Raw genomic sequence first — 14401 nt, 5'->3', positions numbered from 1 at the left:
CTTAATTACACTGAATCAAGAGTTCCTATTTTTTTAATAAAGGTGTACACAGTAGGTCCAGACTATGCTCATGCTGAAGCCCGGAAGTCTCCAGCTCTGGATGGCAAGGTAGAACGAGATAGTGAAGGCAAAGAAGTGAGATACCCAGTCATCCTGAATGCAAGAGAGAAGTTAATTGCTTGGAAAGTATGCCTTGCTTTCAAGGTAAGCTGAATACTTTGCTATCTGATCAAACATTTAGTGCTAATTAATTGTTTACTACATGAAGCTTCCTTAGTGTTTGTGTGTACAGAGCCAGTAGTTATACTGCTGCAGAACTCCCAAAAAGAAGAGTTAAACTTCTGCATCTACATTTTGTTTAATCTGGAAGAATTCTTCCTTTACATTAAAAAGTTCTGGATGGGACGGTTTTATTGTGCGAGTTTCCTGTTACTATTGTGCTTTACCAGTCCGCAGCGTGTGCGTTTTATGCATCATACACATTGTTAATGGTTTCTAAGTTACGGAAACGCAACTGCAGTAGTCAAGTTTATGTAACTCTTCTTAACTAGTATTTACATTGGGCCCAATTAATGTAATTTGGTATTGACACAATTATTATTATTATTATTATTATTATTTTAAATCTTTCATTTCTATTTCTATGTAGTTTAAGGTACTTTAATTAGAACTTCACTCAATTTCTTAGCATCCCTTCTGCCTTCTTATTAAAAGGTTGCCTTTCAGTCTGTCATGTGTTACTTGCATGTAACTATGATGGTATTCAGGAGCTTGTAGGGTATGGACCAATACTTTTTAGATCTTCAAAGCCCACTTTGCTTGGTGATAATCTGTTAAAATAGCACTTTATCCTAAATTAACAATGTTAATATGTCAATGTCAAAATGACATCCTATCAAATTAAAATTTGGACAAAAACGTTTTTATTGGTGCTTTGCCTCTTCTTGCCTGCCACCCTCAAAAAGCAGCATCTAGAAAAAAATCTCTAAGAATGGGAAATTTGTAAGCCAATCATTGCATACACACTGAAGGCCTTGAGGATTAGATTTGTGAACGTGTGGGCTTGATCTGCAATATTGATACTGCTACAAATATGTTGGAAGCTTAAAGCAAAGTTAAAGTTGGGAGTGTTTATAGTGTTTATAGTAAATAAACCTAAGGAAGATGATACCTGCCAGAAATGATTTGAACTTTTATTCTGAAACAGCAAACAGTTTGTGGCTTTGATTTATTGCGTGCTAATGGACAATCCTATGTCTGTGATGTGAATGGCTTCAGTTTTGTGAAGAACTCCATGAAATACTATGATGATTGTGCTAAGATACTTGGGTAAGAGTTTATTGACTTACTTCAGGCATTTTGCCTGTTCATTGGGCAAGCACCGCTGAGTGATTGTGTTTCCTGCTTTTTAATATATGCCCAAATTAGTGAACATTTTCCTTGATCTTACGCCAGTATATATTTTTATGCTTGTGTATTTCATAATGGTTTGTAAAAGCTGTGGTAGCATCAAGATACCCTGTCATGCTACCTTCAATCTGTTACACTGGGAGCAAAAAATGGATAATAAGGGATTATGCAAAATTGGGTACTGAACAGTGTGCCAGTGAAATGTTGCCCTCAAACTCAGTTGATCCCATTTTGGTCAGTTAAACTGGCTTTACAGTAAGATTGCACTGATGAGATACAACAGGAGCTTGCTGCATTATCATAAGATCTAGTATCTTATCTAAATGGTGAAAAATAATTTATAACTAGATTGAAATTCTAGATAATAACAACTGTAGGCCTGTTGTTTTAAGTTACTTTTTGAGTTGGAACTCTCAGACCATTAGACTTCTCTTTATTCAAGTTGCTGTACATGTCATAATTTCTGAAAAAAGTTATCAATTTATTCCTTGTGCTAAAAGATAATACATTGTAGTGTTAAGTCAACAGCAGACTTTTTTCCAGCTTTTTAGAAATTAATATTTGGAGTTGAGCTAATTTAAAATGCAGAATTTTAAGTACTCAGTATTATTACTTTGGTAATTTTAATCTCAAGTTCAATGTATTTGATGAAATACTTGGACAGTAGGACATTAACAAGGTTTTAAAAACATATGTGGGCATAACGTAATCATTTTGTAGTTAAGACCAGAGACTTTACATGTTATTCTAGTTTTTACTGTATAAACTTCTGAGAAATAAAATTACTGCTGAAAGTACCAGTTAGTCTTTGATTAGAATGGCTTGCTGATTTTTCAGGGACTTTCAGTTAGATAATGAAGTCAGGAATCTGAACACTTAAATTAATCAGACCGAATCATGTCCTAGGAATTTTTCTAGGAATTGGAGTACATAGACTACGGTTTCTTACAAATCCTGAGCAAGTGAGGGTTCTGTTGTTTCTATAGCAAATGTAATTAAGGATTGTAGTAGACTTAAATTTGTTGTTTTAGTGGTGTAATATACACAATTAAAAAAAATAAAAAAATACATGTCCCAGAGACTTAATGCCGCTGGTGTTCCACAACCAAGTTGATTAAAGGTGTATGCATATATCTATTTGTTTTGGAGTTTGTATTTGTTGTATAAACCTTGTTTAAACAGTCTTGTCTTTTTTCTTTTCTCTCCCCTCCCCCCCCACCCCACTGCTCTTTTAGAAATATCATAATGAGAGAACTTGCTCCCCAGTTTCAAATTCCATGGTCGATTCCTTTGGAAGCTGAAGACATCCCTATTGTGCCAACAACCTCTGGAACAATGTAAGAGAGTAGGAGCTCTACCAGCGCTGTGTCAAGTCCTAATATAACTTTTGTGTGAATTTTTTTTTTCTTTAAAAGGTGTGCCCTCTTTCGCCTATGAACACTTGTTTTGTGTGATGAAAACAAGGAAGGAATCACAATTGCTATGCCAGCAATCAGAGTTTCTGACCCTTAGTCAAGCTGAGTATAGAACAGCAGATTTTCAAGTGTAGCATCTTTTACGCATAGCTTCCTTCACTGCTAATCATTGTTCAGCACCAACTTAATATGCGCTTCTAATAAACATGCTCTTTCATTAAATAAACCTCAAAATTGTTGTTTTAAAAACTACTTAAAATAGATATTCTGTAGTTACCCAAGTCTTAAAATCAGTATTTTTTTATACTTTCCATCATTTTCAGTTAACCTTATATTCTTGCATATCCTTCCGTCACTTCTGTAGTTACATCAAATATAATTGTGTCAGCTGTCTTGATTCACAGTGTTTTTAATAATAAGAAAAAAAAAAACCTCGTACACTGAACTGAAGAAAAACTCTTAAAATTTCAGGATGGAGCTTAGATGTGTTATAGCTGTAATACGTCATGGGGACCGAACACCAAAACAAAAAATGAAAATGGAAGTAAAACATCAGAAGTAAGTTGAATTTTGAAAAAAATTGGGTTTGTAGCTTTAGAACCAAACTCATTTCATGGGCGTGTGGAAGTAATGCAATGAATTGAGCAGAAGTTTCATGCCTACAAGTTTGTTTTTGTTTTTTTCTTTTAAATCTAACCCATGTTATTCTAGGTAAATAACAAGCGTGCACCTTTCTCTCTGACAAGACAGTCAAATTAATTGTGCAGACTTCATCCCATGTTGTGCCTTATAAACACTCCTGTTTAAGCCTGGTGAAAGTGTCTTTGTTTCTGGGTCTTTACTCAAAACATGATAGCAGAGAATATTTCTAGTTTGCCATGATGGTATGTCTTCTCTGGCTTTCTGTTTTTGTCGTACTGTTGTTCTTATATGAACTGTAATCTTACTGCACCACTTTTTTGTCTTCTGCCATATGAGTATAAGGAATTTTTGGTAGATACCATCTTTAGGTTAGAGATTATAAAGTGCCTTACCTAGCAGCCCTGGAGTTAATGTGCAATTTCAGTAAAACATAATTATTCTTCATACTGAGACTAAATTCTTACGTTCAGCCATATATAATGTAAGTACGTAGAACTGTCTATTTGGTATTTATAATCTCCATTTCTCAAAGATGATTCTTGAAGATTAAGACTAGACCTAGCTGTATTCTCAAAAATACTGTGTCGTTTGATGTGTAGGGAATGGGGGGGGGGGGGGGCGAGAGGGAGGAGTTGTTTTTTGCTTGTTTTTTTCACTAATGCTTGGCAAGTCAGTATTTCTCTGACTTCTGTAATGTGTTGAAGACTTCCTAGGGAGAAAAGATCTGAATGAATAAAGATTGGCTTGAGCTCTGAAGTTCAGATTTTAACATACTTTTCTTATAATGTGAGGATGCTAATTTTCTGGCCACTTTAATTTTAAAAGCCACTTATTTAAGCAATAATCTAACATTCTTACTAGATGTGATTTATTGGGGATTTTTTGCTTGTTTTAATCAATATGCTTTCTCCTAAGGTTTTTTGACCTCTTTGAAAAATGTGATGGATATAAATCTGGAAAACTAAAACTGAAAAAACCAAAACAGTTGCAGGCAAGTTTGTCTTTATTTTTTTTCTGTCTGGTATTTTAAAACTAGAAAATAATGTATTTGTTTTAAGGAATTCCTATCCTTCCTTTCTTTAGGAAGTGCTTGATATAGCAAGGCAACTTCTTGTAGAACTTGGGCAAAACAATGATTCTGAAATTGAAGAAAGTAAAGCAAAACTTGAACAGCTAAAGACTGTGTTAGAAATGTAAGTATCTAATTTTGTCTAATCCATCATAGCAGTACAGTTCTGTTATTTTGACTTCTTTGACTATTACAGTTACTACTTAGAATTGCAATGATTAACAAATAATATGCAACGATATATTAATTCAAGCATAAGGATTAGTAAGAGAAAGGATGGCATCATGTTTGGTGTTAAGGAGGGATCAAGAAGACCTGGCTTCTTTCCGTGTTTTCTCCTTACATTTTTAAATTGAACTTAATGCTTACTTTAGCATGTGTCTCAGTACACTTTTTATGAAAGGACTACTTTCTTAAATCTCAAATTTTATTTTCTTGTATGTTTTTAAACCTGAAGTACTTGAATGTAGGGTCTGTCTCTTGCAGTGTGTGACATAATGAAGTCTGCTGGAGCCTGTAGACATGTGTACTGCCCACATTTTAGCAAACTTGGCAGATTCCAAATAGATAAGGATTTGTATATAAAACATGAAATATTTTTTAAATCAAACTAAGATTTCAAGGTTTATTAAAGACCTGGGGTCTTAAAATACTAAATGGTAACAGAAACTTTAATTTTGTTTTAAAAAATCAGGGCAAAACCAGTAATTATTGAGCTATATGCAACAGATCTCTACACTTCAGATCTATTGAGTCCAGCCTGAAAACTTCACTGGCCAACAAATAGTGGCCATTTTTACTGCCAGATCAGATTCTAGATACTGGTGGTTGTAGATCTGAATAAATTACACAGGCAATCTGAAAATATAGGTTGCTTTTGGCTGCTAGGCATATGCTGTTTTTCAGTTTTGTGTTCGGTGCAGTAAACAGTATAGTGCGTAATATTTTGAAATGTTTCATTGTAGGATGATTGCTATTTTTGTAGTCATTCAATACTTGTTGAATAAGGTTTGTTGCAAGCACTTTTTCAGTATATGGGCAACCATATTCATTAATCAATGGGCAGCATAATTTTATTATATTCTAACTATTACAGGAGCACAATAAGTTGGAACGTGTATTGGAAAAATATATATTTTTATCTGAAATGTTATTTCTTTCTTCCCCCCTTTCCTCCACCAATTTCTGCTTCAGGTATGGGCATTTTTCAGGGATAAATCGCAAAGTCCAGTTAACGTATCTTCCTCATGGTTGCCCGAAAACTTCCAGTGAAGAAGAAGGTGTTGTATTACCTTACCATGTACTCCGTCTTAATAAGATATCCGTTTACATAACGAAGGAATTAATGGTGCAAAATTCTCGATAGGAATACATTGCTTAGAATGTTTGTATTGATGGCAGATACTCAGCAGTCTCTTAATCTGCTGAATTGTATACCTAAAGCTAGGTATTTTAACATTGCTTTTATATAACAGAAAAGTAGGGGGAAAGAAGCTTCAGTGATTCACCAGAAATGTTGTCCTGAGGCAGATATGGGGAAAATCCCACATACTGTTTTCTACTATCTTTAAAGAATTCTTGAGCTTTTCTGAGTATTGAGTGAAATAACTCTAGGTATTTAGCATCCTATTTGTTTTAACTTTCTGGCCTTTTTTCCCCCCTCAGATTTCTCACTAAACATTTTTCACTTACATTTTCTCTGTAATTGAACTACTGCAGTTTTCTTTAAGTGCCCATTTTGTCCTCTAGGTCAGTGTTTTCTTAATGATAGAATGCTATTAAAAATTTATATTGTTGAAGAGATCCTTTACTAAAGCCCTGCATAGTTCCAGTATTTTTGTTTATAAACAAAAATAATTTTAATATAGTTCATTACTGAACTCCTCTCTCTATGCACAATTAGATAATAGAAGAAATGAGCCATCACTGCTTCTGGTTCTAAAATGGGGAGGAGAACTGACCCCTGCAGGCAGGGTTCAAGCAGAGGAGCTTGGAAGGGCTTTCAGGTGCATGTATCCTGGTGGACAAGGTAAAAGTAGTTGTGTTGAAATGGCATAAACTAATCACTTCTGAAGTTGATCAAGTGCAAAATAAGAGTTTGAGCAGAATGTTTCTTTGATAGGAGATTATGCTGGATTTCCTGGATGTGGTTTGCTTAGATTACATAGCACTTATCGACATGATCTCAAAATCTATGCCTCTGATGAGGGACGAGTTCAGATGACTGCAGCAGCTTTTGCAAAGGTACAGTGGGCAATTGCAATTTCAGTTTAAAATCTTGATGTTCTCAGGATTGTTTGTTCTGCTGAAGACTGAGAGAGTTCTGTGGTTTATTACAGTCCACAGAGTAACAAGGCTGCATTTCAAAAGAAATATATTTTGAAAATGTATTTAGCGCAATGTGATAAGATTTCTGTTAATGAGCCTGGCATGTGAAGCTCAGAGAGCTGCTCTCTGCAGACAGGTTCAGCTTACACAGCCATAGCAATACATCTTGGTCTCTTCCAGTAACCAGTTTCAAAAGAGAGAAATATTTATAGTTTCTACTTTGCCTCTGTGTTTGGGATTTATTTTCCTCAAATTTTAACAGATTTCTTTGACAAATTGTGTGTGTGTGTGTGTGAGTGTGTGTGTGTGTGTGTGTGTGATACATAAAGCATATCTGTATTAGAACTAATTTAACTGTGCATTCATTTTTACGTGACCAAAAGATCAATTTTCAGTCCCTTCAGTTGAATCGAAGGGAATGGAGTTCAGGAGGCCACACTTTGATTGAAACACTCTTTTGCATATTGCTTTGTAACTGTATACAGAAAACTAGAGTTTGAAATTATAACAGATATGGAATTAATAAACTGTTTTAAAGGGGAAATTGCAATACAGATTATATGTTCATTGCTTTTTGGAATTAATAGGAAAAATTTGTTAGAATAAAAGGTTGTTACAGGATGCTTTCATATTTGACCTTTCAGAATAACCAACTAATAAGTAAGACATGCTGACAATATTGTGGGTATACACCTTACTATTCCATAGCAATTTATTGGAGCTGAGGTGAACCATGGTTCAGGTTCACCCAACATCAATGCCACTTCTGACAGAGCTAGATCTCCTGTACCTGTGCTGGTGTGCCATCCTTAATCTGTAAATGCACTTCTGCAGACAGAGAACACGCTTTCATTCTGTTGCCAGAAATATCTCTTATTTTCTGTCCACTTACATTTTGGACATATTCAGCCACCTCTTGTTCAAGCATAGCCTTCGGTTGTGCCTTTTTTTTTTTTTTTTTTTTTTTTTTTTTTTTAAATCACAGTGGGTTTTGGCTTTTGCTTCTGTAGAATCTCTGCAAAGACCCTCTCTATTTCCTGTGTGTCCTCCCTGATGCTATTCAGCCTGCTAAGTCTTCCCATAGCTCTTCACCTGGTGACTCAGCACCTTGACCAGAGCATGTTCCCCATATGTTAGGTTGCTGTCACTCCAGGTCTTGGGGAGAGGTGCCAGGCACCCCTCTGGTTCAAGACCTTCACAGCCAGGGCTTCCCTGGAGCTCGGGCAGCACCTCTGACGTGCAAGTGTCAGCTGCTGCTGGGGAGCATGCTGAGAGCACATCACCACCACAGCTGCACTGACTCTAGCTATCCTACACCCTAAAGCTGCATTTTGGGGGCCACTTCCATGCAAACTGCAAAAATTATCTGCCAAGTCCCTATATATCTAACACATAGGCAAGTGATATAACCTTGATTTAAATTTTTTGGTATTTGACTTTTTTTTTTTTAAAGGTACTCTTACATTTGCATCTTCATCTGTTCAGCTAATTCTGTTATTTGCTTCAGGGACTACTGGCCTTAGAGGGTGAACTGACTCCTATTCTTGTCCAGATGGTAAAAAGTGCTAATATGAATGGTCTGCTGGACAGTGACAGTGATTCTTTAAGCAGCTGTCAGCATCGTGTTAAAGCAAGACTCCATGAAATTCTTCAGAGAGACAGAGAATTTACTGCAGACGATTATGATAAGGTTAGAATATGATTACTTTTTCTGTGAAATGAAATAAATCATCAAGCAAATATTTTTATTGAAGTAATAAACAGGGAGTTCATTTATCTTTGAGATGGGATTATAGTTTTTGATAGGGACCACATTAGTAAATCTTTTTCACTGTTCCAATATTTTTTTTTAATTGTTCAAGAGATTTAAGTATGTTTATATATATATATATATATATATATATATATATATATAAAATGTTATATATATATTATATATATATATATATATTTTGGCAATAGTTAACTTTGATGGTGTGCAGTACTGCAAAATGTATTGTCTACTTATCAAAGTTTATACCGATGTTTAACTTGCTACAAGGCCTTTTTCTGATTCCAGTGGAACCAGAAACCAGTGGAACACGTTCTAAACAGTGAAAGGAAGTGTCTCATTAACATACTAATTTAGTGCATCTTAATAAAGTTTTTACAAAATACAAATGATTATTCTTGTTTTTAAATGCAAGTATCACTTGTTAGGAACATGTTTTTGTGGGGTTTTTTTTTTTTGTTTGTTTGTTTCTTAATCCCTTCCAATGACCGTACTGTGCCTGGTATAACAACTAAAAACAAATCCTCAAAATGATAATTAAGTTTAATCAGCTATATTCTAAAAGATATTGACAGCAAATTGTTGAAAATTAATTTTATTAATTTTCAAAAATACTTTATTATTTTGCATGTATACTCTTATGTGAACTCATTTAAATGTACAGATTGAAAATAGCATCAAAATCACTGTTAGTAGTGGATTTAGCAGGAGCTGGAGAAAGTAATAGATGGTACCAGGATTTTTGTTTTGTTTTGTTTTTTCCTTCGTATAAATGCTATGGGGTTTGAAAGGCACCTGAAACTACTGAGTATGCTCTTCTAAAAGTCACTGAAATACACTAATGTTAGAATTTTTAAAGTGATAATACCCTTTTTTGTTTTGATTTGTTCTTTTTACTTGATTGCAGTTTGGGGGAAACAATGTGATATTTTTTTCCTGTATCAGAGCACTAATCCTCTTGAATTACTTTTGAATTACACAGGGCTTGCTGTAACATTTCTTATAAATTGTTTAGTGAGCTTTTAAATTATTGAAAGGAAATTGTGGAAAATTGCTAAATGTCTATGAAGTGTTAAACATCCTCAGATTTTTTTTTTTTTTTTTTTTTTTTTTTCTTCTTAGAATAAAAAGAGTTAAATCAATTCCTGAAACTTGCTAAAGTCTACTGTATGGAACTATTTACCCTCTAAATTTCTTGTAAGCTTTTGAATCTCTAGTAAATCTTACTACCTCTCAGTTTATCTCATTAATTCCTCTAAGGGGAATGGATAATTGAGAAATGCTTTCAAAAATAACAGTACACTTTCAAAATTAACCAGTTGTTTAGATAATTTTATGTTTATCTGAAATTGCAGCTTACTCCATCTGGAAGCATCTCTCTGATAAAATCAATGCAGTTTATCAAAAATCCTGTAAAGACATGTGACAAAGTCTATTCCTTAATCCAGAGCTTGACTTCTCAGATCAGGCAAAGAATGGAAGATCCAAAGTCTGCAGGTACTTAAATATTTTGTAGTCATATTTTGTTTCTCTCACTTATATTTGAGAGAGAATTATAATATAACCTTTCTTCATTAATCTGCCTTTTAGCAGAACTTTGATCAACAATGCCTTAGGGATTTTCACAGTCTGATCTTGTACGTGTGATTTTTAGAATAAAAGTTTTCTGCTTTCAAAATTGTATGAGAGCAGCAGGAAGCTGCTGAGAAGCAGGAGCATGGTCATATTGGAGAAAAGGGCTGTTATCTAGAAACCCAAGGTAGCTTTCAAATATCTGCAGAAATTTTTGTCATAATTTGGGACTCACCAATTTGCAAAAGGAATAGGAAAAGCAAATGGTAATAAAGTTAAGTTGGATAGAAACTTTCTTTTATTTAAGTGTCTATGATGAAAATCTTACTGTATGTGATGCATAGCAATATTGCATAAAATGATGCTCTGGATTAATGGTGGTGAATAACGACCACAGGAAAACCAGTGCTTGGATCGACCACAAGTGGTGGTATGTGTGTGGTGTGTTGTTTTGGGGGTTTTTAATACTAGCTAAGTACTAGTATTATTTTTCATCACTGTTCTCCACAGGATATAGTATGTAAGCAGCTTCTATGTGGAAGCTGGACACTGAATTTGTGTCACCCATAGGTAGTGTTGATGTTCTGTCTGTTTGGCCCAATCTCCTATCCTGTGGCTGGGGGGCTCAACCATCCTTTCTTGCTAGTCTCCTGGCTTCTGCTGTAGACACATGCAAGAAAGGAATCAGATATGCACTCTTGTTTTAAAGCATTCTTGTTTGGTTGGGTTTTTTTAAATATGATTTGTGCTTTAGGACACTTTATTATTGGCACTGTAGTTCTGCTTACAAGGCCAGTGATGTATTCTATAAAACTAAATTTTTATTCATTTCTGTTAACATTGTTTTAAAGTGTTATTAAAATAATTAAAAGTGTGCTTTTGTTATTTGGATGATCCTGAATACTTGAATGAGGTATCTTTCTGTCCAGATATTCAACTGTACCATAGTGAAACACTAGAACTAATGCTGCGCAGGTGGGCCAAGTTGGAGAAAGATTTTAAAACGAAGAATGGAAGATACGATATTAGCAAAATTCCTGATATTTATGACTGTATAAAATATGATGTTCAGCACAACGGTTCTTTAAAATTAGAAAACACAATGGAATTATACAGGCTTTCAAAGGCTTTAGCTGACATTGTGATCCCTCAGGTAAACATTTTTGGTTGTTAAGCAGATTGTTTATAGAGTAAATGTTCAAAAATGTTCAGTCAAATCATTTGAAAGATGCCTGTTCTGTTTTTTTTTTTTTTTGTTTTTTGTTTTTTTGTTTTCTTTGGGTTTTTTTTTCCTTTGAATGGGCCTGTATTTTGCAGTAATAGAAGCCTTAAAATTCACTACTTTCTGGTCACAAGCAGATTATTTAGCATCAGAAAAGTTTCGATTCATAATTCACCAAATTTATGTATTCAGAGTGATTTTTTTCTAGCAGCTCTAAAATATGAACCTATAGGTTTCATATAATACAATGCATTGAAATAAACTTGTTCATCTCAGTTATTCAGTGTGGATTTAAGTGGAGCTAGTGTCAACACCTGTGTATTCTGAAATTTTATTTTACTTCGTTCTTCCTGCTTTTATAAGCTTTATTTTCAGGCTGTTGCAAACAGACATTGTTAACCCTAATCTATCTAATTTCACTTTTCTTAATTAGTTTAAATTTTAAAAGACCTTTCTGCTGCCTTAAAATGGTAACAAACACTCCTTCATAAAAACAAACATACATTGAATTTCACAGAATGTAAGGCTAGAAGTAGACAAGATGAACTTCCTTGCAGTACAGACTGTTAAATTCAGGTTAGCCTAAAATGTTGTAGGCTATAGGACTTGAAATTACATTGTAGTGTGGAACAGACGAAAAGTCTCCCCAAGTATCCCTGCAGTTACAGAGCACCAATATTGAAGAATTGTGATCTGTATATTATGCAGCAAGTAAAGGAGATTCTTCCCCTCTACATCTCTGAAACTCCCTGATAGCAGGGAGAGCAAAAATGACACTAAAAGGTTAATTTTGAATAGAGCTTCAGAGAAGAGTGGATATCAAATAAGGGTAAATATGGAAGGAATTCAAGCAAAGAAAACTTGGAGGACCCACACAATGCAAAGGAAAAACACTTACCTTTCTTTCTAGGGTAACAGCATAACCGGGATGTCCATTATAATAATGAGTATGCTTTCATTTGATATGTAGCATAGAGCATGAAGCTTTTGAACAAGGAGATTTTAAATGTTATAAATGCAGTTGTATTTTACTACTGAATGTCTTTCCTTAAAAAAAAAGAAAGAATCTTTTAAAATAATCTTTTTTTTTTCAGTACTGTTTGAGGTGAATTAGGTAGGATCTCCTGTGGGATGGTTTACCCCGAGCTAAAATAGATATTGTGCCTATCTCTATTGACTGTAAAAAGGATAGTTAATTGAAATGAAGTGGGATTAAACTCATCATAAATGTCTGATCATGTGAGAGGAAAAAAATAATTCTCTAGATGTTTTGCTTAGGGAAAGAGCTGCTTCATAGCAAGGTGAATCCACTTTTGTGGCTTAACTAGTGAATAAGCTAGTTCACTACATTACAAGTGAACTAGTGAATGTCTTTATGCTGTTTGAGATGACATCAGGCCCTGCCTTATTTGAAAGGAAGATAGTATTCAAGTGTACTAAAAACATTTTAAAAGCCAGTTTGCAACCAGAACAAAACAATAGATGACTAATAGGCCTTGAATGTAAAGGTGTTTTATCTTTAACTGGATTTTTAGAAGTCGGTTTCTTCTTGTACAGGAATATGGTATTTCCAAGGCTGAGAAACTAGAGATTGCCAAAGGTTACTGCACTCCTCTAGTTAGAAAAATCCGTTCTGACCTTCAGAGAACTCAAGATGATGATACTGTAAATAAGCTTCACCCTCTGTAAGTCTTTTACCTTTTTTATATAGTTACATTAACTTCTGTAAGATTTACTGTAGGTAATCCATAGCTTTAGCTTTCATACTGAAAATGTCTTACTGGCTCACAATCATTTAAAAAATCTTATTTATTCGTTAACAGCTGTTTCTAAAATGAGGTCACATCTCATTATGGTCTAATAAGACTTTTTTTCCTTTTTTTTTCTTTTTTTCCTTTAATTTTTTTTATTTATTTATTTTTTATTTTCAAGCTACTCCAGGGGTGTTATGTCCCCTGAACGTCATGTTCGTACGCGGCTGTATTTCACCAGCGAGAGTCATGTTCATTCCCTGTTATCCACCCTTCGCTATGGTGCCTTATGTGATGTAAGTTGAACACTTTCTTCTAAAACTCTGGTATTTTATGAGGAACCTAAATGAGCAGATCTCACTAAAATTACATCAGTTAGTTTTCTTAGGTGGCTCTGAAAATATCACACTTCTTGAACTATTTGATTTCTAATTATGTATGAAGGATATATTGCAAATGGTTAGAATGTTCATTTATGGAAAACAGTGACTTCTTGACTATACCTTTTAAAGAAATGCTGAGTTCCATTGGTGTGTTCCACTGTATGTGTTACTGTTTTTTTGGTTTTTTTTTGTTTTTGTTTTTTTGAGTTACAGATCAAATTTCTCTTGAATTCACTTTTGGATTGGCCTGTAACTTTTGTCCATTGGCATATGGTCAAGACCTCCCTACCTGGCTTTAAGAATGTTCTATAGTGCAACATTTGCACTGCTCAGTGGATTGTCTCAGTTAACCATATTATTGTATAACACTTGAAGGTGATGCATTATTCACCGCCTTTTTGGCCTCAAAACCAAGAATGAAAAGAGACAAGCTCTCCAAATTCATATGTGACCCCACTGAGCTGCATGGAGAGGATAAATGTAGCACCTTAGAGCCTACGTAGCTGCTTCTTAGATACAGCCTTATTTAATTTATTAATTTTTAAAATATTTGTATTGATCTACTTGCTTCTGGTAGCAGATAGCTGAACTCACTGAGCCAAAGAGCACTTTTAGTCCTAGACTTCAATGTGGCATGATGATATAGCATCATAAAACCTTTAGTTTTAGGCTGACACACTTTTAATTTTCCTGTAATTTTGTGTTTCATAATTACTGGCCTACCTTTAGAGCATGAAGAAGGTGAATGTTAATTTTAAATGGTTTGGGAATGTATGGGAGGGTGTTCCCCCCTATATTCTAGAAGCCTCCATTTACTTTTTCCATTTGATTAGTAGAG

At 34.5% G+C, this 14401-nt stretch overlaps 1 protein-coding gene across 13 annotated transcripts in view; it reads left to right on the top strand.

Annotated features, from left to right (window-relative positions):
* PPIP5K2 (diphosphoinositol pentakisphosphate kinase 2) overlaps window positions 1-14401 on the top strand; it is a 51803-nt gene that overhangs the window by 18250 nt on the left and 19152 nt on the right. For all 13 annotated transcript variants that reach the window (XR_009961268.1, XM_062600429.1, XM_062600427.1 and 10 more), the window contains 14 exons: window positions 43-204; window positions 1208-1329; window positions 2646-2747; window positions 3297-3383; window positions 4383-4458; window positions 4551-4660; window positions 5731-5816; window positions 6440-6565; window positions 6659-6780; window positions 8372-8554; window positions 9991-10132; window positions 11137-11360; window positions 12987-13114; window positions 13362-13476. Coding sequence is in view for 12 of the 13 variants with exons in the window: in XM_062600429.1 (XP_062456413.1) it covers window positions 43-204; window positions 1208-1329; window positions 2646-2747; window positions 3297-3383; window positions 4383-4458; window positions 4551-4660; window positions 5731-5816; window positions 6440-6565; window positions 6659-6780; window positions 8372-8554; window positions 9991-10132; window positions 11137-11360; window positions 12987-13114; window positions 13362-13476 (1785 nt within the window). In the remaining variant the exon portion in view is untranslated. The remainder of the gene's footprint in view (window positions 1-42; window positions 205-1207; window positions 1330-2645; window positions 2748-3296; window positions 3384-4382; window positions 4459-4550; window positions 4661-5730; window positions 5817-6439; window positions 6566-6658; window positions 6781-8371; window positions 8555-9990; window positions 10133-11136; window positions 11361-12986; window positions 13115-13361; window positions 13477-14401) is intronic.

This window comes from Rhea pennata, chromosome Z (genome assembly GCF_028389875.1).
Source record: "Rhea pennata isolate bPtePen1 chromosome Z, bPtePen1.pri, whole genome shotgun sequence".
Classification (NCBI taxonomy): domain Eukaryota; kingdom Metazoa; phylum Chordata; class Aves; order Rheiformes; family Rheidae; genus Rhea; species Rhea pennata.
This window is presented reverse-complemented; position numbering and strand designations above follow the sequence as displayed.